The sequence below is a fragment of the Gekko japonicus genome, unplaced genomic scaffold, assembly GCF_001447785.1.
Source record: "Gekko japonicus isolate JY-2015 unplaced genomic scaffold, Gekko_japonicus_V1.1 scaffold1064, whole genome shotgun sequence".
NCBI classification, from domain to species: Eukaryota; Metazoa; Chordata; class Lepidosauria; order Squamata; family Gekkonidae; genus Gekko; species Gekko japonicus.
This window is the reverse complement of record NW_015176004.1, coordinates 471,629-497,016: the sequence shown is the minus strand read 5'-3', so window position 1 is coordinate 497,016 and position 25,388 is coordinate 471,629. Positions and strand designations below refer to the sequence as shown.

At 50.1% G+C, this 25,388-nt stretch overlaps 1 protein-coding gene across 1 annotated transcript in view; it reads left to right on the top strand.

Moving 5' to 3' along the window:
- Positions 1 to 25,388, top strand: part of CIZ1 (CDKN1A interacting zinc finger protein 1) — a 49,993-nt gene that overhangs the window by 10,764 nt on the left and 13,841 nt on the right. The window contains exons 2-12 of the mRNA XM_015426461.1: positions 4,334 to 4,449; positions 9,901 to 10,070; positions 11,196 to 11,349; positions 13,742 to 13,796; positions 14,867 to 14,940; positions 15,318 to 15,397; positions 16,005 to 16,187; positions 18,462 to 18,592; positions 20,044 to 20,128; positions 22,150 to 22,263; positions 23,673 to 23,846. Of these exons, the coding sequence (XP_015281947.1) occupies positions 4,334 to 4,449; positions 9,901 to 10,070; positions 11,196 to 11,349; positions 13,742 to 13,796; positions 14,867 to 14,940; positions 15,318 to 15,397; positions 16,005 to 16,187; positions 18,462 to 18,592; positions 20,044 to 20,128; positions 22,150 to 22,263; positions 23,673 to 23,846 (1,336 nt within the window). The remainder of the gene's footprint in view (positions 1 to 4,333; positions 4,450 to 9,900; positions 10,071 to 11,195; positions 11,350 to 13,741; positions 13,797 to 14,866; positions 14,941 to 15,317; positions 15,398 to 16,004; positions 16,188 to 18,461; positions 18,593 to 20,043; positions 20,129 to 22,149; positions 22,264 to 23,672; positions 23,847 to 25,388) is intronic.

The following is a 25,388-nucleotide window of genomic DNA, read 5'->3' as shown; positions in this document are numbered from 1 at the left end:
TGCTACCTGAAGAGCATTTGTATGTTTGAGTTATCTGTAGCCCACACCTGGAGAGTGGTAACCATTGTTACCCATTCTCCTCTCCCCTATGAGGTATGTTATGCTACTGAAAATTCCAACTGCCTTGGGGGGGGGGGGGGTTTGGGGGGGGGAATGGCCTGAAGTCCAATCAGCTTCCATATGCAAAAGACCAGGTTGTCGCAGCAGTTGTGGTGTGGGTGGGACCCGGGCTTTGCCTTCTGATTGGTGGCGATATATGCTGAGGAGCAGTGCCATCAGCCATACACTAAGGGAGTGCATTTTAGAATTAGAACTTTGGCACCCACTATTCAATTATATATAATATAAGGAGAGATGTTCCGGCATCCTCTGTCTGTAACCATTCCAGCCACCCTGGAAGAGAGGTCAATATTCCTTCATCCTGTCTTTTGGAGGCAGGGCTGGGGGGGGGACAGTGACTTGCCAAAGACCACCTAGTGAGCTCTGGATGGGAGATTCAGACCCTGATTCACAGGATAGTCGCTTAGCAACTTTGCTCCGCCATGTGCCAAAACGTTGCTTAGCCAGGCATCTGTGGTTGAGGTTGCTTTGGTCCGTCCCCCCCGCCCGCATTTTCTAGTGAGCACGATATCCGCTGCCCCGTCACTTTATTCCCCTCCCCTTGTCCTTTGTGGGGGAGCCTGCCATTTATATATAACATCAACAGCATCCCCGGGGGAAGAGCTGGGAACTGATAACCTAATCCTTTTTCAAAATCACATTTATGTATGTATGACACGTGTTCTCATCCTGCTTTCCAGCCCAGACGGACTCCTGTTGGGGCTTAAAGAGAATCCTCAGGACAAATGACATTATAATCCCATCCCAGTGGGAGCGAGACCCGCGTGTGACGGAGGGAGGCCTGCCTGTGGCCTCTTCTCCTTCTGGCCTTGCTGGCTGGAGGATTCGGGTTGCCATTCTCCAGGTGGTGCCTGGAGACCTCCCACTATTACAACCGATCTCCAGCTGACAGAGAGCAGTTCACCCCGAGACAGTGGCCACTTTTGAAGGCGGACTCTATGGCGTCATACCCCACTGAAGTCTCTCCTCTCCCCAAATCCCGCCCTCTTCAGGCTGCGGTCTCAGAATCTCCAGGTGTCTCCCAACCAGGAGCTGGCAACTCTACGGGACGAGAGAAGCCCTGGGCTGGAGCCCAACTGCTTCCCCCCCCCCTTAAAGCACGTGAGATTTGAACATTCTCAGCACCGTTTTCAGTTCTCACAAAGGCAGTAAACCCAGGGCTGGCCCAAGCGTATTTTGCACCCTAGGCGAGGATCCCTTCTGGCGGGCCCCCCCCGCCCACCATTTTTCAAAAATAAATGCATTTTTGGAAGAATGAAAAACACAAATAATTAAGAAACTCTCAGAGTACGGGGCTGGGTGCATTTTGGCGCCCCTAAGGGCCGGGCCGCTCTAGGCGATCGCCTAGTTCGCCTAGTGAGTGAGCCGGCCCTGAGTAAACCCATGTCTGGGCTGTTCCACTTCGGAGGACAAGTGGGGGCTCCCTGAATGGAAACATGCAAACAAGAGGGGGGGGGGAAATCCCTGCAGGTAGAAAACTTTCATTTGAAAGCTTGGGAGCCAGCTTGGTGTAGTGGTTAAGAGCATGGCCTCTAATCCAGGAGAACCGGGTTTGATTCCCCACACCCTTCCACGTGCAGCTGCTGGTGTGACCTTGGGTTAGTCATAAGTTCTCTCAGAGCTGTTCTCTCAAGGGCCGTCCTCAAAAGAGCTCTCTCAGCCCCACCTACCTCACAGGGTATCTGTTGTGGGAAGGGGATTGTAAGCTGCTCTGAGACTCCTTTGTGTAGTGAAGGGCGGGGTATAAATCCAATCTCCTCCTCCTCCTCTTTTCTGGAAGAATGGTCCTGACGTGCTAGTTTTCTAATTGCCTGGATTGGGAGGGAGGGGTTATACGAAGGCGCCTTCCGATCCTGTGAGCGTCCTCCATCGGTCCAAGGCAAGGCGGCCTGGACTGTCACAGTGTATGACAACTCAGCCTTTAAAAAAATAATTGATTGCTCAGTTAACAAATTTACAAGCATAAATTTCAAACATATACACACGATTATCAAACTATTCCGTATAACACAACAATTTTGAATACAGTTAATGATCCTTGACTACTTTTGACCTCAGTTCTTCAACATTTTCATTCCTTTGAAAGGATCTGAGTTTAGTCACCAGATAGACCTCCTTTACCTTTTCTGATCACTCATTTATTGGACTGTCTTTTGATTTCCAGTGCTGTCTAAATACCAAGCGTGCAGCTGTTATTATATTTTGTAATTTCTTTGGAATTGTCAAAACATAGTTCAGTAGTATAATTGCCAGCTCAATTTCTACCTCTCTACCTAGACCAAAACTCAACAGAATAGCAACTGTCCTCCAATACAGAATTGCTCTTGGGCAGAGTTGCCCCATATCTACCAGCTCAGCATGGCACCTGTGCAAGAATTGTAAATCTTAGCAAACAGCTTTGGGGTCAGATCTAACTGATGAATCATTTTGTATAAATTCTCTCTAAAGCTCAAACAGAGAATGTCGACCCCGAAAACCATGCAGACCCCCAGACTTCTCTTGCAACTTCATATCTTTAAATTTTGGCTCCATTTATAAACCAGTGTTGGGCTGCGGTCACACGGAGCATTAGCCACGCTACAGAGACTGAAGATAGGAGGATTTTCTGGGCGCGATCACACTGCAACATCTGGGAAGCGTAGAGCTCCCGTGGCGAACCCGAGGCTTCCCGCTGAAGATGCAGAGTTAAAAACTAGTACCTCTGAGGTACTAGTTTCCGGAAACCGCGGGGCAAGGGCTGGCGTCTGATCGCGTTTCCGGTGGTGGCATTCGGCACCCGCCCATGTCCTTTCGCAAACAGGTTTCCCCCCCAAGTCTCCACAAGATGCGCACAAGCACCCAACGGCGCATGCACACAAAGAGGAAAGTGAAAGTGCCGTTTCGGCTTTAAAAAAAAAAGGACCCCGTTTGTCACGGCAGCGGCGCCTAGCCATTGCTGGTGTGATCGCGTCGTGCCGCTTCTTTGCCGCGCTGCAGGATCGTCGCGTGATCACTACCCTTGTTTACCCACTGGCGCGGAGGGAAGGACTTGTGGTGTGCCGCCGGCGCGTCTGATTGCATAATCGCGGATCAAACTGCGCCGGGGCAATTAGCCACGCCTCCCCCCCACGATATCCGGCCCATGTGACCAGGGCCTAGGTATCCTTGTTGGTTCCTGTGAGTTAATCCATAAAGCTTAGAAAGCAAATGCTTCAAGCGCAGAGTCATGATTCTTTCAGATTTGCCTGTTTTGCCTAACAGACAATCCATTGCAGATTAGATTCATAAGAAAACTCTTCGTTTTAAGATATTCAGACCAATCCCGGGGCAGGAGGAGGACACGGGTGCCGATGTTCAAAACCTTAAAACCATTAAGATGCTAAAAAATAAAAACTTCATCCGTCCATTATATCAGAATAACCATGAAAATGTCTAAAACTAAACTAATGATAAGTCGTGCAAAAGGTGACTGAGGGTTTTCATGGTGGGATTTTACCAGCTGCAAGCAGAATTTAGCTATTTATCTGGAGTTTTGCTGATTTCCCTCTGCCAGAAGTCTCTCTAGATCAGCACTATCTGCCTCAGGTGCTGGCCTATCTAAGAGGGGGGAGATAAGCGTATCCCTGTAAACTTGATGAAAGGGGCAGCGGAAGAACAGATGGGGCATTGATCCCACTTCTCCCAAGGAACAAGGGCAGCACCTGTCTTCATATGGTGTCTTTCTATATTTTCCCTCTAGGACCTTAGAGGGAATAGCCGCACAACGAGCCAGGGTAAAAGCCCTGGGTGCCGATGGTGAAACAGCAAGGCAGGGTCTGGCTTTGGTCAGGGGAGCAGCAGGGAGAGCAGCAGGGGCTGGCTGAGAATTCCAGTTGGCCGGAGCAGGAGAGTAAAATGACAAGAAAGGGCTGGGAGCACAGGGGGCAGGCTGGGATTATCGGTCAGGGCAGGTGAGGGGCCTTTGCAGATGCACAAGGGCAGCGGAGTGTTTTTTTGGCGTTCCTTGTCAGCAGCCTGGGGGTCTCGCTTTCCCATTCGCAAGGCAGCACAGAAGGGAGACCTGTTCGAAAGAAGCTTGCCCTTTTGCCGTGATGCCTGAGGGCAGCCCTGATTTTGTGCTGCTTGAAAGGGAAGTGAATCGACTGTCTCCATCCCCAAGGAGGAGATTTTCTTGTTGCCTGGTCCTTGATCTGGAAATATGTTTTTCTCCCCCCCCCTTCCTCCTCCTCCCCAGGGGCGTGGCACCTCCCCAGCAGCCGCCGATGCTGAACCTGCGGGCAGCCAATCAAGCGTCGCTCCTCAACGCCAACCCCATGCTTCAGCGAGCCCTGCTGGTGCAGCAGATGCAAGGTACAGATTGCAGCCCGCCTGCCTCCTTCTTTCCTTTCCTCCTCTGGCTGGAGACCAAAGCCGTCCTCTCGATGCAAAACAGGCGAAGTGTTGCATGCTAAGATGCTTGGGAATCCCGTCCCTGCCAAAGCCGTCTTTGCTTTGTTGACAGCTTTTACATAACCACTGTTCGGTTAAAAGTATCCCCCAAGGTGTTTAAAAATTACAGGTTAATATTTACACAGTGAAAAATTCAAAGTCTGGGAAGTCAGACAAGCGAAAAATATATGTTGTAACTGCGTCAGACCATCCAAAGGAAGGGCAAGTGAACCGCTGGAGTCACAGAGGTTTCAGACATTCACCTTTTCCTTGCAATGGACAGGAGATGGGATGTGATTCCCAACGCAAAAAATTCTCTCAAAGGCTGCTGTGTAAAAGATCCTTTGCTTTGCGGAGGGCGTTCTGACTTGTGTACACTGAAAGTTATCCAATTGAGTCCGGGTTGGTGGCAAATCCGGAGGGGCTTTGGGAGAGAAGCTTTTCCAGTTTGCTGCATTAAGTCGCACAGCTAGTAAATCGCTCTGTGGAGAGCAGTGGGGAAGCCACGTACTTAGCAACTGTCTGTGGATGAGATTATCAGGGAATCTGTGCTGTGCCAGCGCTTGAAATGAATGGAAATTGGCAGGGCTTGCTCAGTGCAGTTTCTCAGGAGTCTCTGCAGTGGATATGTAGGTTTGCCTTGTGTGTTTTCTCACGTGCAAGCCACAGGCTGAGTAAACCAGCATACTTCATAATTGGGGCTAACCACAAACTAAGATGTGAAACTAAGATGTATAATATAAACTAAGATATATAATATGAACATATATAAAGAAAGAGTCAGGTGGGTGGTCATGTTGGTCAGAAGCTATAGAACAGTGATGGCAAATCTTTTAGAGACCGCGTGCCCAAACTGCAACCCAAAACCCACTTATTTATTGCAAAGTGCCAACACGGCAATTTAACTTGAATACTGAGGTTTTAGTTTAGAAAAAAAACAACTCATACATTAACATAAGATGATACAAACAAAGTAAGGAAAGCAATTCCAAATGCTTTCATTTACTTTGGCAGAGAATTCCACACATAATGACGGTCTGAGCCTGGCTGGGGCGATGGCACACGTGCCCACAGAGAGGGCTCTGAGTGCCACCTCTGGCACCCGTGCCATAGGTTCGCCACCACTGCTATAGAACAAAGTTTGAGTCCAGCGGCACCTTTCAGACCAACAAAGTTTAATTCTGGGTATAAGCTTTCGTGAGTATAAGCTTTCGCACACTTCTTCAGATACATGCATGCACACAAAAGCTTATAGCCAGAATTAAACATTGTTGGTCTTAGAGGTGCCACGGCTCAGATTTTGTATACAAAGAAACATAATATGGTTTGCTCTGTTATAATGTAAGGTATATGCTGGTCATGCATGTCCTGCACATAGAAAATGGGCATTTCACATGTGCAGAACAGTGAGTGCAAGTTAAACATTATTTCTTATCTATGGGGAGGACAGGGGGCTGCTGCTTTACAGGGGCTTTAGAGAGAGTCCAAAGCAACATGGGTCTCCCTTTCCCACTGCTTCCAACCTTCTCCAGTGCATGGTCCAACACTGGCCTTCCTCTGTATTCTTGGTGCTTGTGGGAGCAACAGTAAGAGGGCTTCTGGAATTCTGGTCCTGCTGGTGGACCTCCTGATGGGATCTGGCTTTTGGCCACTGTGTTGGACTAGATGGGTCATTGGCCTGATCCAACATGGCTTCTCTTATGTTCTTCTCTGAATTCTGTACATCTGTGAGAAGTCTTTAGGGAGGGTTGGTTTCTTACACCTGAATGGAAGGTAGGAGCCCCCCTCCAGTACTCTGTGATGCGAGGAAGGTGTGGAGTATTTGCCAGCATGAAATTTACAGTTGCTGCTCGAGGTCATCTTGGTGGACCTTTGGTGTTTCAGCCAGTCTTCATGTTGTGCTATGTATTTTTTTTTAATCTTGTACATTTCTTTGAGCTGGGGTTTTTTTGCAGGGAAACCTCACCCTGGACACAAACCTCAGTTTGCTAGTTCAGAAGTAACATTAAGCTACGGGGAGCTGGAGAGCATGCATAAGCTCATGGCTCATTCATGTCACACCAAACCATGGCGCGTCATTGTGTGTGAACCATTTTGCAGAATCCTGCTTCAGGAATGCTGTCTTGTTTTTCTAGTTGTTCGGCTTAGTTCAAAGTACTTGACCAGTACTTTTCCTTAGATGAGGGTGGGCTACAGATAAGGTGGTACAGTTTTCTCAGAGAATTTGAGAGAACACTGAAATTCTCATATTTTTGAGGGGGCGTAATCAGCCAGTTAGGAAAAGGCATATTTGCTTGACTTTATGGGAAATGAGATGACTGAGGAAGCATAATAATAATAAGAGATTGGATTTATACCCCGCCCTTCACCTAAGTTGTTGTTCTCTGGTTTATTCAAACCAGGGATCTTGATACACCTAAGTAGCTTGTTAAACCTATTTATGTATTTATTTTTGCATTTTGCACTGGGATTTCATACTGGAATCTGCAAATACAGTCTGCTCCGGCAACCAATATATTTTAATTCTGGAGACCAGCATGGAAAATGTTAAGTCGCTCACATAACAAATCAGTCGGAGAGTGATTCAGCAAGAGCCAGTGTTCCCTCTAAACTGAGTTAGTGTGAGCTAGCTCACAGTTTTTTAGCCTCCGGCTCACACATTTTTGTGCTCGCTCAGGAAGGATGGCTCCAGAGCAAACTGATTTATGCAGCAGCCAAATTGCTCGCTCACAACTTTAATGCCAGTAGCTCACAAAGTAGAATTTTTGCTTACAAGACTCCTCAGCTTAGAGGGAACATTGGCAAGAACACAACTTTATTCTTCAACTCGAACACAACTCCAACACGGATCAACATCTGATAGCCAGAACAGCCTTTACATTGCAGCTGTCCTGCTTTTAAACCTTCCCGGCTAATGTAGCCACACCCACTGTACAAATACCAACCAATAAGGTTGTTCACATAAGGACCAATCACGGATGTTCCCGCTCAGGGAGCTTGCTAGAAAGTGATTGGTTAGGTGCTTCCTGGGCTAGTAACACGATTGGATGGATTTGGATCCTAGCCCAGGATGAAGCTTAACATTGTACTTCAATTAGATGTTTCAAGGCAGCTTTGAATACACTACAGAAAACATTTGGTGTACTCTGCCACAGGGAGATAATGTTTGAAAAAGCCATCAGTGACTCAGGGAAAATAAAGAGCACCTTTTTTGAAACGGCTTCAGGCTTACTTAACCAGTACAAAGGGATGGACTTTACCTCTGTAGAGCAGGAAATGAAAGTGTTTGGAGGGCCACTGGAAGGATGTTTGGCTCCCGAGCCAGCCCAAAAGTGTGGATCCCTTTTCATGTGTATACATTATAGCATTTCTCTTTTGAATTACCGATAAGGTTGTCAGAAAGCACCTTATCTAACAGCCCATTTCCTTAAAAAAGCACTCAGTGTTCTTGCATTGTGATTTACGGTATATAAATCGCAAATGTAATGTAATGTTCTGTAATATCTAATAGTCGCTTGTGTTCTTGGCTGTTTAGATGTTACGCAGTTGATAATCACGTTACGTTTGTAATGAAGAACCATCTGAGTCCCGGCTGTTCACCTGAATTTTCCCGGTCACTCGGCAGGGTTTGGGTTACGTTTGAGAATACTTGATGCCCAGATACTTTGGTATCTGAGAAACATCAGGCTGAATAATTTAGCGGCTGGTGTGACCTGTGGGGTCAGCAGTGGAAACTGGTAACGTGTGGGGGTGTTTCCTGTCTCTAAATGAAGGTGTTGTTTTTAGGGAGCAGACCAGGCATCCTGAGCTTGTGCTAAAATGGCAGATGCCGCTCTCTGGATTGTTAGTCTGTTAGAGCCTGTTCTCTCTTTTCTGGTTGCCATCCCATCCTTCACCCTTGCATGCCTACTCAGAAGGAAATGCTCGCTTCAAAGTGCGCGTGCTTCAAGTTGCAGCCTGAGCCCGCATCCGATCTGGTTAAGTCACTCTTTGGCGCTAGATGGCAATTGGAAAGGTCACTCACATCCACTTGAGTGTAAGAGACCAGCTTGCAGTGCGGCTCAAAAACAGCCAGCGTGTTAGGCTCAGAGTTGTGGCTTCATGCCCTAGCGGGGACGTCTTCAACCTTTTAACAAGGAAGGTTTCACGTTAAAGAAGTCTAAGTAGTGTCTTTTTGTGGTTGCTTCTTCTCTGCCGGCTTTGGGGAAAGCGAAATCTCCTCCCACACCCCTGAAAGCATTTGCTGATTTACAGTAATGGAAAAAGGGAATTAGATAAATTCAAAAGGGAATTAGATAAGCCTATGGAGCAGAGGTCCATCAGTAGCTATTAGCCACAAGGTATAGAGAGGGACTCTGGGGCAAGTGATGCTCTGTCCTCTTGGTGCTTGTGGGGGTCAACAGTGGGAGGGCTTCTAATTGTCCTGGCCCCACTGGTGGACCTCCTGAGGGCACCTGGTATTCCTGGCCACTGTGTGATACAGAGTGTTGGACTGGATGGGCCTTTGGCCTGACCCAACATTGGCATCTCTTATGTTCTTATGTTCTTAACCACATTAATCAGTGAATGTATTTCTGTTTCGTCGGTGAGGTGCTCGAGCGTGGCTTTGCAGGGCCAGCTTCTTCCCAGGCAGGGCTGGCCCAAGATGCATTGTGGTCTGAGGCTGACAATCAAGATGTCCGCTCTCTCCCCAGTAACTAACATGGAATACAAGTCTCCGGGCTGTTTTCCTGCTCGGCTCCTGTCGAAGCAAACTGGAGCTGTGCAGGAGTGGAATAAGCTGGCTTTTCGGAGAGCTCTTCCACCCTCTGGGGTCTGCTTCGTTTTTCCTCACGGGGAGGGCCGCTGTTGTTTGCCAGAGAGGCGAACGTTTCCTCAAGCCTGTGCCCTTGCGTCCTCCTCAGAGCCAGTTCGCTGTCAAAACGTCCCAAACAGCTGTTGGGGCGCAGCGATGGAGGAGGCTACAGCGAGAACACGCCGCTTCTGGTGTTGCTACTGTGTCAGATCTGTTCAAGGCACCTTGCAGAGGAAGGCAATTCCTGTGTAGCCTCCCTTGGGGTGTGTGTGTGTGCTGTAATGTTCCCTCTAAGCCGTGGAGTCTTGTGAGCAAAAATTCTACTTTGTGAGCTACTGGCATTAAAGTTGTGAGTGAGTGATTGGGCTGCTGCATAAATTAGTTTGCTCTGGAGCCATCCTTCCTGACCAAAGACAAAAATGTGTGAGCCGGAGGCTAAAAAACTGTGAGCTAGCTCACACTAACTCAGCTTAGAGGGAACACTGGCTGTGAGTGGGGCAGTTCACTAGGTTGAGCTGGCCATGCCTGGAGCAGAAGTAATACTTCCTTTTATTCATTTATTTATCTTGCCTTCCCAGGTAACTTGAGAGGCTTCAACATGGCCGCCGCTCCCGTGCTGCAGCAGTTCTTCCCTCAGGCGACGAGGCATTCCCTCTTGGGTCCCCCACCCGTCGGGGTCTCCTTAAAGCCCGCCCACCTGGCTTTCCCGGCCCTCCCATTTCAAAGGCAGAACCGCACCTTCCGCAAGGTGAGTCGTGCCGCCGCCGCAAAAATCTCACCGGTCTTTTCCAGTTCTCACACCACCCCCCTCCCCTCCCCTCCCCATACAGCACCCAGACGTCTGTCATGGAAGGGAAGGGTTTGAAAATGTGGGAGAGAGAGAACCAGGTTCTGTCCTTGGCGTCCTTCAGTTTCAGAATGCTTCTGGGCCTTGTTTCAAAGTGCCGGAGGAGGCAGGCCTGCATGACTCAGCTGGATGTCGCCCACCACAGTTTTGCTGTGGCCTGTGAGGTGCCACCCACCCCCCCCCCGTTATGTTCCTAATCAGGCAGCAAGAACTGAAGCTTTATCAAGGCTTGGGGGGGGTGTCTGCTGTGCTCTGCTGGTGGGGGGCATTTGGCTTAGTGGGGTGCGGGTGGTGTGAGCTAGCCTAGCCTGAAATGGGCCTTGGCTCCCCTCCTCTGTCTCTCTGGGCTGATTTGAGAGCCAGTTTGGTGTCGTGGTTAAGTGCGCGGTCTCTAATCTAGGAGAACCGGGTTTGATTCCCCACTCCTCCCCTTGCACCTGCTGGATGACCTTGGGCTAGCCTGATAAGAGCTGTTCTCGAAAAAGAGCAGTTCCTCTCAAGAGCTCTCTCAGCCCCACCGACCTCACAGGGTGTCTGTTGTGGAGAGGGGAAGGGAAAGGAGTTTGTAAGCTGCTCTGAGACTCCGAATGAAGGGCAGGGTATAAATCCAAACTCTTTTTCTCTTCTTCCTTGCTTTGTACCAGAGAAAATGGGCCAGGCCTGGGGTCTCCAGCCTGTTTGAACCGGTGGGCACCCTTAGAATTCTGACAGTGTGGTGGGCACAGTCGTTGGCTGCCATAGGAAGGGGAGCCAGCCTCGAAATGGCTTCCTTCCAGTCACACATTGAAGATCCTTGTGCTGTGGTGGCAGCTGCCGCCAAAGCAACACTTTAAAAAATGCGCAGAGCCAATCAGAAGCCTCACTGGGCAAAAGCCCTAACTGGCCTCACCCATTTTCTAAGTACACTTTATGAGCACCTGAAAAGGTGTCGGCAGGTGCTGTGGCGCCTCCCCCAGGCACCGCGTTGGGGACTCCTGGGCTAGATGTTTGGCTGATAACATTTGAGACACCTTTTGTGATCTGTAGGACTTCCCGAGGGTTCCCGAGAGGAAGCGGGAAGCGGATTCGGCGATCTCCTCATCCTCATCATCTCAGACTCCGGGACCGGAGGAGAGGGAACCTCTTCCGGAGGGGGGCCTCGTCAAAGCAGGGCCTGAAGAACCCGGCTCTTCGCCATCAGGTAGGGGAAGGGAGGTGAGCTTCTCTGAGCTTGTTCTCCAGCTCCCACAAACAACAACAGAAAAGGTGTGGGTGGCGGGGGGCGGGGGGGGACCTCTCTCAGACTTGGATGCTGTCTGGACAACAGATGGTGTGGCTTGCTAGCGTGACATGTTCCAGGAAGGGAAGAAGCCGCCGGAACAAAGAGGACAGTCTTTGGATCTGTGTGTGAGAACACCATCTTTTAATTTTTCCCCATGCCTTTCTCTGATTGCCTCATAGTCAGAATTTCATCCTTCTTCAGTAACGGGGGGCTACTTGGAATGGTCCCCCTGCTTCCTTCGTAGGTAGGGCTAGATTCTGTGGCTCCTTCTTGTCCTGCCTTATTGGGGCAAATTAGAAATATTTTCCTTCTCCCCCTCTGGATTAACTAGTGTGTGTGTCTTTGGTGGGGAGGAGCTATGAATGGTCTTTGGCGAGCCCCGAAGTGACCGCCCCATTTCTTCTGCCAGCCCGGCTTGTTGCCGATGCTTCTTTAAAGCAACTGGCCTGAATGACGTGGGTTCCGTGAGCACCAGCTCGAGTCCTGCCTGGTGTAGTGGTTAAGTGCGCGGACTCTAATCTGGGAGAACTGGGTTTGAGTCCCCACTCCTCCACTTGCACCTGCTGGATGACCTTGGGCAAGCCATAGTTCTGTCAGAGCTGTTCTTGAAAAAAGCACTTTCTGTCAGAGCAGTTTCTGTCAGAGCTCTCTCAGCAACACCAGCTCTCAGGCCAATCAAGTCCATTTGGCCCTCATGTGCAGGGGACATTTCCTGCAGGAGCGTACAGGAGCGGAGGTCCGGCAGCAAAGAGCCCAGGGGGCGGGCACATGCAACAAGCCCCGCCCCCTGCTCCCAGCAGCCCCGGGCCATGAGGAGAAAGAAGCAGCCTTCCTTCTTTCCTTCTCTCCTTCTTTCCCTTTCCCTCCTTATTTCCTTCTCTCCCTCTTTCTTTCCCTCTTTGGTGTAGTGGTTAAGTGCACGGACTCTAATCTGGGAGAACCGGGTTTGATTCCCTACTCCTCCACTTGCACCTGGCTGGATGACCTCGGGCAAGCCGTAGTTCTGATAAGAGCTGTTCTTGAAAAAAGAGCAGTTCTGTCAAGAGCTCTCTCAGCCCCACCTACCTCACAGGGTGTCTGTTGTGGGGAGGGGAAGGGAAAGGAGTTTGTAAGCTGCTCGGAGAATCCTTTGGGTAGTGAAGGGCGGGGTATAAATCCAATCTCCTCTTCTTGGTTGTCGTCTTCTTCTTCGCTTTCGTCTTGTCTTTCCTTCAAGGAGTTCAAGCAACAGGGCTCCCTCTCCTCCATTTTATCCTCGCTGCAGTCTCAGTTGAGGCTGGGACTGAACCACGGTCACCCAGTAAATTTTATGGCGAGCAGGGGATTTGAACCGGGGCCTCCTCGGTTCTTTACGTACTGCATCACACATGCAAATGCAATGGTTTGGGTACTTTCTGTCCTAGTATATTTTTTGCCGTTAAGTCGCAGCCAACTTATGGCGACCCCATAGGGTTTTCAAGGCGAGAGACATTCAGAGGGGTTTACAATTGCCTGCCTTTATATAGCAACCCTGGACTTCCTTGGAGAGCCAGTTTGGTGTAGTAGTTAAGTGCGTGTAGTCTAATCTGGGAGAACCGGGTTTGATTCCCCCACTCCTCCACTTGCACCTGGCTGGATGACCCTGGGCAAGCCACAGCTCTGGCACAGCTGTTCTCTCAAGAGCAATCCTCGAAAGAGCTCTCTCAGCCCCACCTGCCTCACAGGCAGTGTTCCCTCTAAGCTGAGTTAGTGTGAGCTAGCTCACAATTTTCCAGCCTCTGGCTCACACATTTTTGTCTTTGCTCAGGAAGGATGGCTCCAGAGCAAACTAATTTATGTAGTAGCCAAATCACTTGCCCACAGCTTTTATGCCAGTAGCTCACAAAGTAGGATTTTTGCTCACAAGCCTCCACAGCTTAGAGGGAACACAAGGTGCCTGTTGTGGGGAGGGGAAGGGAAAGGAGTTTGTAAGCCGCTCTGAGACTCCTTTGGGTAGTGAAGGGTGGGGTATGAATCCAATCTCTTCTTCTTCTTCTTCTGGGTGGTCTCCCGTCCAAATACTAACCAGGGTTGACCCTGCTTAGCTTCCAAGATCTGACAAGAGCAGGTTAGCTTGGGCCATCCTCACTGGTGGGTTACTGCAGACTGTCTGATGTTCCAAGTCATGTTGGGCCTGGCAGGATGCTCATCAGAGGGGCAGAAGAGAAGCCCAGGCGTACCTAGGCAATGGTCTGTGCCTCCCTCCAGAGTTCCGTCGTGCACCATGAGTGGCACTGAGGTGGAAGGTGTCAGAATTCTTCTCCAGCAATAACCTCTTTTTCTGTGCCTTCAGAGATGCTGAGAGGATCGTCCCCAGATGCTGAGCCGGCAAGCAAGAGGCTTAAAAGGTAGTCAACGATACCGGGGCCAGCACCCGCTGTCAAACAACAGCGCAAGATTGTCTTTAGTGGCACAAACTAAGGACCCCTCCGGCTGAGGTCAGCCAGGTGCCGCTGGGAATGGGGCTTGGAGGCAACAGCCCTCCCAAGCTGTTTGTCCCCACCACGTGGTAATGGCAGGTATACTGCCTCTGAACCTGGAGGCTTCACTGTGGTGGGATAGCTGATAAGTCGTGATAGACCTTTCCTCCATGACCAGTGCTTTTTAAAAAAGCCATCTAAGGTAGGGGCTGTCATTGTTCCTTGTGCTGTTGAATTCTGTAAGTTCATGAAGTAATGGGTAAAGACTTTTGCCTTTCCTGAATTTGCTGCCAGTTAAACTGATCTGGACATTTCCTTTGCCCTTTCCTGTATTGTTCGCTGCGGGTTAGAGCAGTGTGTTTTCGGTGTGAACGCTCATACATCCAGTACCTGGAATTTCCAGTTAAAGGATCTGAGATAGCAAGTCCCGGGGAATGCCTTTCTCCTCCTGAGACCCTCAAGAGCGGCTGCCAGTCAGAGGAAGGCACTGTTGTGTTGGGTTGGCCAAGAGTCTGATTTGGTCTCGGGCGGCTTTGCGGGCTCATGTGTCTTTTCGGAGATGGGGTGACCAGCCCTGCAGATGCTGTTCTTAACTCAATACAAGTCAGATAACGTGCTAAATCAGAGCACGGCCAGTTGGCCCTTGCAAACTTTCCCAGGAATTTTCTGCAAAACGTTCTCGGGAATCCCACATTGTCCGTTGCTAGTTTCCAAGGGTAGCCTTGACACAGAGAGTACTCCATCTTTCTGTGTTATACTTCTGAGGATGCCAGTCACAGTTACTGGTGAAATGTCAGGTCCTACAATGCCGAGACCACGGCCACACAACCCGGAAAATCTACAGCAACTAAGGTAGCCGTGTTGTTCTGCAGTAAAACAGCTGGGTTCGAGTCCAGTAGCACCTTAGAGAGCCACAAGATTTTTTGGGCAGGAACTTTCAAGAGTCAAAATGCCCTCATTTGCTGTACTTGTTTTTCCTCCCCTCCCCCTCCTGCCAGTGGAGACGAAGAGTCGATCCTGGACGATGCTCTGTGCCTCCCGGAAATGGAGGCTGCGAAATCCCACACTGAAGGTAAGAGCCCCGTGCTTGCTCCGGTGACCTTAAATGATGGGCACACCTGTGGACGCTTGGCTTTAGGCGGACCACTGGTCTGCCTTGGCGTGAGACAGCTTCATGCAGGCTCTCCTTTTTCCTGGGGGGTGGAAAAAGGTAATCGAACATGTATCTCCAGAGGCAGTTCTGGTTCAAGGTGACAGTAGCCTCATAGAAGGAAATGGTCAGAGGGAAAGATGAGCGTGTTTCTGTTTTAGCAGGAGGCTGAGGTTCGCTCTAAATGGGGCATGTGCGGGGGGCATTTATTTGGGTCTTTGGATGAACATTTTCTCTTTGGCTCTTCTGCCCACAGTGGAAAGATTTCTTTTCCCCAACCTCATTCTTTGTTTTCGTAGAGACAGACCAGGGGAAAGAGGATTTGGTGGCAGACACTTCAAAGGAGAAGAACTTCCCTGAGGAACTGAAGGCTTCGGAGGTGAGCCCACAAGCCTCTTTAGCCCACAAGAGAAAGGGGGCATTGCGAAAAGAGCCTTCTGCTTTTGTCCCTGAGGGTTTTAAAAAGATCTCAACGCATGTGTACTAGGAGGCCCAGTGTCCCAAGTCAACCTGGAGATAAGAACATAAGGAAAGGCTCGCTGGATTAGACCAAAGGTCCATCTAGTCCAACTCCAGTCTCTCACAAGGTCTGGCCAGGCGTCTCTGGAATGTTTACAAGCAGGACGCAAAGTCAGCAGCTTCCTTCTGCGTTTGTTCCCAACATCTGGTCTTCAGCGGTGCATTGGATCTTTCATCTGGCAGTCGTGGCTGTTTCCGGTTTCCGAGCTCTGACAAGATCAGGCCAGCCAGGGATATTCAGGCACCTTCTCTCATGTGCTAATCATGGCCCCACTGGTGGACCAACCTCCTGATGGCACTGGTATTTCTGGCCACTGTGAGACACAGAGTGTTGGACTGGATGGGCCTTTGGCCTGATCCAACATTGGCATCTCTTATGTTCTTATGTTCTTATGTGCTAAAGGGGTTTAATTGTTGGCGGAAGAACCTGGTGGATAGCCTTGGTGTGTGCATTGTTGTCTCCCCAGGTGGTGAGCTCCGCCGGGTCCCTGAAAGTAACAATTCAGCAGAGCAGTGAAAGCCGAGCAATCAGCACCACAGCCCTGAAGCCCGCGCACTGGACCTCTGAGATGGGCGCAGCCGAGACCAGCCCTGAGTCCACCGTGAAATTCTACTGTTACATCTGCAAGACCAACTGCTGCAACCAGCAGGTACAGCTGGGCACAAGGTGGAGGAAGCATTTGCATATGTGAGAACTTTGCAGCTACCTTCCCCTCTCTTGTTTGCAAACTGTGAAATGTGCTTGCATTAGCAGTGGGCCCGTGAACGCAGATGTGCTTTGCAGAGTCAGGGCTTGGCAAAAGAGGACTTTGCAGGAGGCAACCGGTGCCGGATCTTGAAGAGTGATGGGTTTGGTGGCTTATCTGAGGAACCAGGAACTGGAATATAAATCGGAGTCCTTAGAACAGTTTGTAGGTTAACAAGGCCTTTGAAAAACATGGGTTCCAATCAATGCTCCCCCTAAGGTGCGGAGTCTTGTGAGCAAAAATTCTACTTTGTGAGCTGCTGGCATTAAAGTTGTGAGCGAGCGAGTTGGCCACTGCATCAATTAGTTTTGCTCTGGAGCCATTCTTCCTGAGGTAAGATAAAAATGTGTGTGCCAGAGGCTGAAAAACTGTGAGCTAGCTCACACTAACTCACCTTAGAGGGAACACTGGTTCCAATCCAGCTTTGCTTATGGACTCAGGGTCATCTTGCACTTTTTATGCAGTAATGCTCATGAGGCTGCTGAAGCTCTCTCGTTGTTGCATTCCTGTCCCCAGACATAGGGTAGCAGTGCTGCTCTGTTGCCGTGGTTACCCTTCTGGTACCACCCAGGTGAGATTCCCTCCTAGCTCTTGTTCTTCCATTTTAGATTCTCCAGGTGAGCCAGTAACACCATTCCTTCATCTTACTGGAGGCTTGATGTTTTGTATTCCTTGCTGTTAGTTGCACTGGGAATCCATTAAGCCTGGAGGACCCCTCATTTCCTCAGCTGCTTGGGCATTTCTGCCCTACACGTAGGAACATTCCGGCAGTAATGCTCATGTGTTTTGGGTGGGCATATGCCAGGCTGCCCTCGTAGGCCACAGTGCTCAGTCCATGATCAGTAAATATGTATGGGTACCACCCTTCCTTCCAGGATATTGTAGTTTAGGATATTCCTCCCAGAATATTATGGGTATTCACCTAGGGACAATTCAGTGGGCAAGCAACAAACTTCATGTGTTGTGAAGGGTATGTGCAGCTGGAATGAAAGGGCAGGTTATCCTTCTGTTTATCCCTCCCCCTTTCTTGTCACAGATGTTAAGGCTGTAAGCTTTTGGGGGCAGGGACCTTTGTAAAGCTGCATCCCTACTGTGGGCACTATAAAAATAATTGTGTAGAATGTGAACGGACAGCCCTCCAATAAGAGCCAACTTCTAGAGAGACCTGGATATATATAAAACAGTACAATGTTGGACTGCAGGTTTCGCGATCTCGTGGTTGAGAGTGAGGCGACAAGTGCTTCTTCCTGATAAGTCGCTTTGCGCATTCAGGGGACGGTTGTGATTATTTCTTTTGGGGGAAGCATTCCCATGTGCAGTCCCTGCTTCTTCCTGATAAGTAGCTTTGCGCATTCAGGGGACGGTTGTGATTATTTCTTTTGGGGGAAGCATTCCCATGTGCAGTCCCTGCACAACAGTCTGAAACGGTAACGTCCCAAAACAGCTGCGCTGCATTATGGTCAGGATCCCAAAACCCTGCGCTGCTGGTTTCGAATGCACAAGAGAGTCAATCAAAATGGCAGCCTCCCACACTGCACAGCAGATCTTATTTGTAACCGAGCGGGCTTTCGAACACTGTGATGAGGCACAAGGGTCTGTTCAAAGGAAATGTGAGTGTGCCTCAAGTTGTTTTTTGGATCCCAGTCTGGTATTTTTGAACAAGGAGATCAGCTCTTGAGTCTCTTTTGTAAATAATAATAGAAGAATAGTAGCCCATGGGGCATGAAAGAGACATTTCAGAGTCAGAGGCTGATTAACATAAGAGAAGCCAATGCTGGATCAGGCCAATGGCCCATCTAGTCCAACACTGTCACACAGTGGCCAAAAATACCAGGTGCCATCAGGAGGTCCAGCAGTATGGAGACTAGGAGCCCTCCCACTGTTGCCCCCCCCCCAAGCACCAAGAATACAGCGCATCCCTTGCCCTAGGCGAAGAGTTCCTGTCTATACCTTGTGCCCAATAGCCACCTATGGACCTCTGCTCCATATGTTTCTCTGATTCCTTCTTGAAGCCGTCCATGCTTGTAGCCGCCGCCGCCTCCTGTGGCAGGGAATTCCATGTGTTCATCACTCTTTGGGTGAAGAAGGACTTCCTTTTATCCGTTCTAACCTGACTGCTCAGCAATTTAAATTTGCAATTTAAATTTGGGATGGTGACGGTCTCCCTCTCTTGGCCAGAATTTCCAGGCTCACATGGCAGGCGTGGAACACCAGCAGCGACTTCAGGAGATCCAGCACATGAGCAACATCTGCTTTGTCTCACTGCTGCCTATGGTGAAGGAGCAGCGGCCGCTGGCTGAGAAAGACGGGTGCGTGCATGGATCCTCCCTCAGTGCAACGGCGCTGCAGCCTGGCGCTCTCTCCCCTCACCCCGTTTCAGCTGGAACAAATGTGGCAAACTGCTGAGTTTGGTGAAGATGCCGTTCAGTCTCATCAGTTGCACATAACTTGTTAGATGCAAACTTTAGCGCAAGTAGGAGCGATGATACCAGATATCTAGCCATTGGAATCATAGAGTTGGAAGGAACCACCAGGGTCACCTAGTCCGACCCTCTGCACAATGCAGGAAATGCACAAATACCTCCCCCCCCACACCCCTAGTGACCCCTGTTCCATGCCCAGAAGATGACAAAAAAAACCCTCCAGGATTCCTGGCCGAACTGACCTGGAGAAAAATTGCTTCCTGACCCCAAAGAATTGCTGCAGGAGACTGAGGCTGCAGAGAGGGGCTACAGAATTCTGGAGTTACACCCCCGGGATATTACTTTAAAGCAGGGGTCATTTCGTAGAAAAAGAGGTGCAGGAGCTCATTAGCATAACTCTTTAGCACAACTCATTAGCATAACTTATTTGCATATGACACACCCCCTGACATCACCGGAAGTGTGTCAGAAGGCAACACCCACCGCTCAGGCTCCACTGGGCTGTTTTGGATTGCTAGCTATTGGGGGGGGGGAACGTGCAGATCTGTCCTCGCAGATACCTGAATAAAACTTGGTCTTAAAGGTGCCACTGGACTGTTTTGGATGGGGGGGCCCTCTGCAACTTACCTGTCTGCTGCTTGCTCTGACTGAGGGCTGCTGGGAGCAGGGGGTGGGGCTTGTTGCATGTGCCCGCCCCCTGGGCGCTCCTGTAGGAAATGGCCCCTGCTTTAAAGTAAGAGGTCCCCAACCTTTTCAAGCCTCTGGGCACCTTTGGAGTTCGAACAGAATATGTTGGGCCCAGCGGCAGAAGGGAGACAAACACAGTCACAGAGGATTCCCAAATGCAGGGGCAAGAGCAGTAATTTTTAAAAATACACCGGGAAAGGGGGGGAAAGAACAAAACCGACACCATATAACTTGTTATGAAACAACATTATTTTAATCTGCAGAACTACTCTGAACTCCAGTGGCCAATCAGAAGCCCTGCTGGACAGGAGCCCCCCCCCCCCGGCCACACCCACTTGCTAAAAACACTTGGCAGGTGCCCGGATGTCGGTGGGCACCACTCTGGTGTCTCTTCAGATAGCATAAATCTTTCGCTTTAAAGTTCTCCATGTTAAAAACAACAGAGCTGCCTTGCAAGTAAAGTAAAACAGCGACAGCAGCACTTTCGGGAGAACCTTTCGAGCCAGGCCACTTCACCCTGGACAGTTTGAATGTGAACCGCCCAGGCTCTCAGCTGACAGACGCCGGAGCTCCAGGAAGAGGTGTCAGACAGTCTGCAGAGCTGTCCCTGTGGTACTTCTCTCTTAGCTGGGATTCTCTTTTCCTTGCAGAGAGAGCCAGCAGCGATGGTGTAACACCTGCCAGCTCCATTTTGCAGGAGATCTGATCAAGCATCGGCGGACTCAAGAGCACAAGGTGGGCTGGCGACATACCTTCTTCCCTTTGGAGAACAAAGTCTGGGTCCAGCGGCTACCCCCACCTGAATTGGTCTTCTTTCCTTTGGGTTTTCAAGGAGAGCTTGAATGGGACGGGGAGGGAAACATGTTGCGGGATTCTGGAACCCCAGGACTAGTTCCCTGGGGCTGGGAAGGTCCCAGGGAACTAGTCCTGGGGGCCCAGAACCCCGAGACATGTTATTATTCTGTGTAGTGGTTAAGTGCACAGAGCCAGTTTGGTGTAGTGGTTTAAGTGCGCGGACTCTAATCTGGGAGAACCGGGTTTTATTCCCCACTCCTCCACTTGCACCCGCTGGATGACCTTGGGCAAGCCGTAGTTCTGGCACAGCTGTTCTTTAAAAAGAGCAGTTTCTCTTAGCCCCACCTGCCTCTCAGGGTGTCTGTTGTGGGGAGGGGAAGGGAAAGGAGTTTGTAAGCCACTCTGAGACTCCCTTGGGTAGTGAAGGGCAGGGTATAAATCCAGTCTCCTCCTCCTATTATTATTATTATTATTACATTGTGGGTGTGTGGGGGGGTGTATGTGCCCATGCCTGGAAGTCATAGTGACCTCTACTGGGGCATGAATGATGTTCAGAGAAGTGGCTTGATAGCCTGCCTCTTTCTCTGGGTCCTGGTATTCCTTGGAGGTCTCCCATCCAAATACTTGCCAGGGTCAGTCCTGCTTAGCTTCCGAGATCTGACGAGATCGGGCAGCAATTCTTGAGTATTAGGTTGTTCTAGTAGTCCCTGCTTTCTCTGGTAAAAACTGTGCGATAGTACTGATCTGGTTCTTGGACCGGCTGCACAATTACGTTACTTTAGGAATTGTGGCTTAAAGCTCGTCCTAGTTAAAATAACTTTAATTTGAGTTCCTTCTATTTCCTCCCTTGCACAGAGACTATGCAGCAGCCATAGAGATCCACTCTGGAGCATTTAGTTTTCTTTAACTGCTCACTTGGAAGGCGTCCTGAGTGTGTTAGATTAAGCCGAGTCACATTCATGTGTGTTGTTCTGTATGTATTTCTTTAAATTGTCAGTAGCTCTTTCCTTAATATTTTCTAAAGAATAGTCCTGTTGGGAACAACAACCCTCCTCTGTGAGTGGAAGGTGCTGGAGCAGGAAAGTGTGGTACAAAAGAATGGCAAAAAGACTTTGCTGGGAATCTTGCCTTAAAAACTTTTAAAGCTTCTTTTTGGGACTGGTGGTTTCGATGCCTGATAAAATCTGTGTTCATAACACAGCGCCCTCCCTGTTACCGGCAGTAGCAAAATAAATTCTGCCAGCTAAGTACATCTGTGCAGATTTGCTTGTCACCTTATACAAGTCACAGGATTGGGTTTTATTTGGCACAGCACTTTGGATTGTCTTGCAGTTAATTTTGCCCTTGGCTCAGGATGTACCCAGCCTGCAAAGAATTGCTCCTGCCCCAGCCTGTGTGTGGTTGTCATGCCACTTCCCTGGGATTTGGAGTCAGTTGTGCTGATCCAGGGGCTGGTGGCTCATTGCTACCTTCATAACCATCACCGTGCAATCCTGTGCGCAACTACACCCTTCTCAGTCCATTGAAGTAAGTGGCCTTAGAAGGACGCAACTCTGTTCTGGATTGCGCTGCCGCTGAGAATTTAGGCCAGTTTACCAGGGCTCTGTGTGCTTAGCCGTGTAATTTGTCCCTTTTGAGTCTGCACATTGTACATCAGGGGCTTGCACGTGAGCCCCTCTGGGCACCCACCCTTCTCTAGAAAACAAGCAGGTGTTATTTTAGAATGTATACAGCGCTTCCCCTAAGCACTTGAAGCGCTTTACATGCGTTGGTAAGTCCTTCCAGCAGCCCTGCTGGTTAGTCCAGTCTTCTTATCCTCATGTGGCAACTGGGAAGTGAAGGGCAGAAGGGTTATGGATCACCGGAGGCTACCCCTGAGCTTTCCAAGGGCAACCTTCAGCGAAAGCAACAGCAAACCGAGTGTTGCCTTGACCAAATGCCGTATTCTCTCCCACCTCCAGCTTGCCAAGCGCTCTCTCCGGCCCTTTTGCACTGCCTGCAGCCGCCATTTCAAGACCCCACGCAAGTTTGTGGAGCACATGAAGTCTTCAGAGCACAAGCAGAAGGCCAGGGAGGTAACAGCCCCCAGGGGTGTGGTGGTGATGTGCTTGGCAGATACTCTGGCGGGAGGGACGGTGTCTCTCTCGAAGCTGTTCTCCTTGGGCTTTAGTGCTGTGCCCCCCTGGAGGGGATACAGCACCTTGAGCCCCCCAGCTTATGGCCTTCGTTGGCATCTTTTTCCCTCCGGATCGCTGGATTCTGCTGCTGGGAGCCCGACCAGTAGTCAGTAGCCTTCCTGATCCAAAGCTAAACCAAGCTGGGGGTTCATTTTGCATTTGCTTTGGGGCTGAAGAATCCAGAAGGGTCCTGTACTACCTTACACATCTCATGCGGACTAGGTCTGAGGAGGGAGGGTTGCTGCGGGCCTGGGATCGGCATGGGTCAAGAGGGCTTCAGGTGGGCGCTGGCGGAAGATATTCTGGACAGGACACCGAGCTTGATGTATACAAACAAAACGGAATGTCAGTGTTTTCCTTGAATTGTGTGGCATTGCCCCCTGGCAGGATTCAGGTCCCCTGGACCCATGATCTGCATTGTGATGATGCCAAATTGTGTGCGGACTCTAATCTGGGAGAGCCGGGTTTGATTCCCCACTCCTCCACTTGCACCTGCTGATGTGACCTTGGGTCAGTCACAAGCTCTGGCACAGCTGTTCCTAAAAGAGCAGTTTGCGTCAGAGTTCTCTCCGCCCCACCCACCTCACAGGGTGTCTGTTGTGGGGAGGGGAAGGGAAAGGAGTTTGTAAGCCGCTCTGAGACTCCAAGTGAAGGGCGGGGTATAAATCCAATCTCTTCTTCTTTTTCTTCTTCAAATATGAAATGTCAGGAGACAGGAATTGCCGGTCCTTCCTGTTAATTCTAAAGTATGCTTTAGATAAGGAAAAGCCAATGACAAGTGTCTTACTGGCATCGTTTGTTTCTGATGGAGTATCCCAAAGGTGAATCTCTTTCAGCAGGGAGGAAACTTACATGTGAGCCAGTGTCTTTTACTGGTGGGGAAGGGGAAGGACCCCTTTGGGTTACTTTCCCCCCACCATAGAGAACAATGGAGGGGATGGGGGCAACCTGTTTGGGGGCACGTAGAATTGGACCCCCTGGTTCAATGTCCTTAAGACTTGTAGGGTATCTTGGGGGGAGGCCCCAGCAGGTACCCTGCGAGTTTGGAGCCTCTCCCTCAAACCCCGTCGCCTCTAGCCCCCAGAATATACCGTATGTTTTCGCCATTGACTTCAATGGCCTGTAGGATATAATGGGGCCGAATTGCCGCCGAAATCTGAATCGGTCTGCAGCAGCCCGAAAGGGGCCCGAATGGGCAATTTTCAGGGGTGCATTCGGTTCAGACGAACCGAATGCACATCCCTAGTTGTCGACCTGGACTCATTGATCCTCTCCCCCTGACTGCCTTCCTTACTGTGTCTGGCCAGGTGCGGTTAGGAGAGAAGGAGCAGGGCGGGCCGGAGGACTCCGAGGAGCTCATAACAGTAGATGCGGTGGGCTGTTTCGAAGATGACGACGACGACGATGACGAGGAGGAAGTCGAAGGGGAGGAAGACTCTGAGGTGGGGCAGCTGGATGGTGAAGATCCTCTGGGCAGGCAGGTACGTAGTCTCGAAGAGAAGGCTGCAGCTGGACGTGGGAGTCTGCAAGGAGCTGGGATGCTCAGCCAGGGTGGGGTGTCAGGCTGGGATCCAGGAGGCCCAGATTCAAATCCTCGCTCTGTCATGGAAATTTACTTGGGGTGACCTTGGGTTAATCACACACTCTGATCCTGACCAACCTAACAGGGCTGTTGTGGGGATGAATGCAGGCAGTGCTCCCTCTAAGCTGTGGGGTCTTGTGAACAGAAATTCTCCTTTGGGAGCTACCGGCATTAAAGTTGTGAGCGAGCGATTTGGCTGCTGCTTAAATCAGTTTGCTCTGGAGCCGTCCTTCCTGAACTAAGACAAAAATGGGTGAGCCGGAGGCTAAAAATCTGTGAGCTAGCTCACACTAACTCAGCTTAGAGGGAACACTGGATTATGCTGGAGAAGAGAAAGAGGTAAGCTGCTTTGGGTTTGCGTTGGGAAGGAAGGCAGTGAATAGAATAAATAAAGCTTGCTGGGCTGTAACGGGATTCTGTTTTAGAGTTGTTTTAAGTGTAACTTGTTCATTTTGGGACCCCCGATGTGCCTGGGGCCATGGCACCTGCCAGTGCCTCTCCTGGGGCTCCCCAGGTGTTTTCAGAAAGTGGGTGGGGCTCAGTGGGCTCCTTCCCAGCTGGGCATCTGATTTTGCCCCTTTTGAGATCTGTAAGGGTTAAAATAACATTTCAGCAGCAGCCCCACGACAGTGCTGGTCTTATTCTCCAGTTTGGTGTAGTGGTTTAGTGTGCGGACTCTAATCTGGGAGAACCGGGTTTGATTCCCCACTCCTCCACTTGCACCTGCTGGATGACCTTGGGCAAGCTGTAGTTCTGATAAGAGCTATTCTTGAAAAAGAGCAATTCCTGTCAAGAGCTCTCTCAGCCCCACCTACCTCACAGGGTGCCTGTTGTGGGGAGGGGAAGGGACAGGAGTTTGTCAGCTGCTCTGAGACACCTTTGGGTAGTGAAGGGTGGGGTATAAATCCAATCTCCTCTTCTTCAGTCACAAGTTCTCTCACAGCTGTTATCTCAAGAGCAGTTTCTGTCAGAGCTCTCTCAGCCCCACCTACCTCACAGGGTGTCTGTTGTGGGGAGGGGAAGGGAAAGGAGTTTGTAAGCCCTTGGGTTTGTGACTCCCTTGGGTAGTGAAGCCGGGTTTGTGACTCCCTTGGGTAGTTTGTGACTCCCTTGGGTAGTGAAGGGCGGGGTATAAATCCAATCTCTTCTTCTTCTTCTTCTACCTCACAGGGTGTCTGTTGTGGGGAGGGAAAGGGAAAGGAGTTTGTAAGCTGCTCTGAGACTCCTTCGGGTAGTAAAGGGCAGGGTAGAAATCCAATCTCTTCCTCTTCTTCTCTCTCTGATTTTTCTTTACCAGTGTATTTTTAAAATTCGCCCCTCTTGTCACCTCTGCTTGGGCTTCCCAGGTGGCCATTTTGTGGCTGCACCCATCACACCGGGGGGGGGGGGATTTAAAATGTGCCCACAGGCACAAAAAGACTGGGGACCCCTGCTGGATACT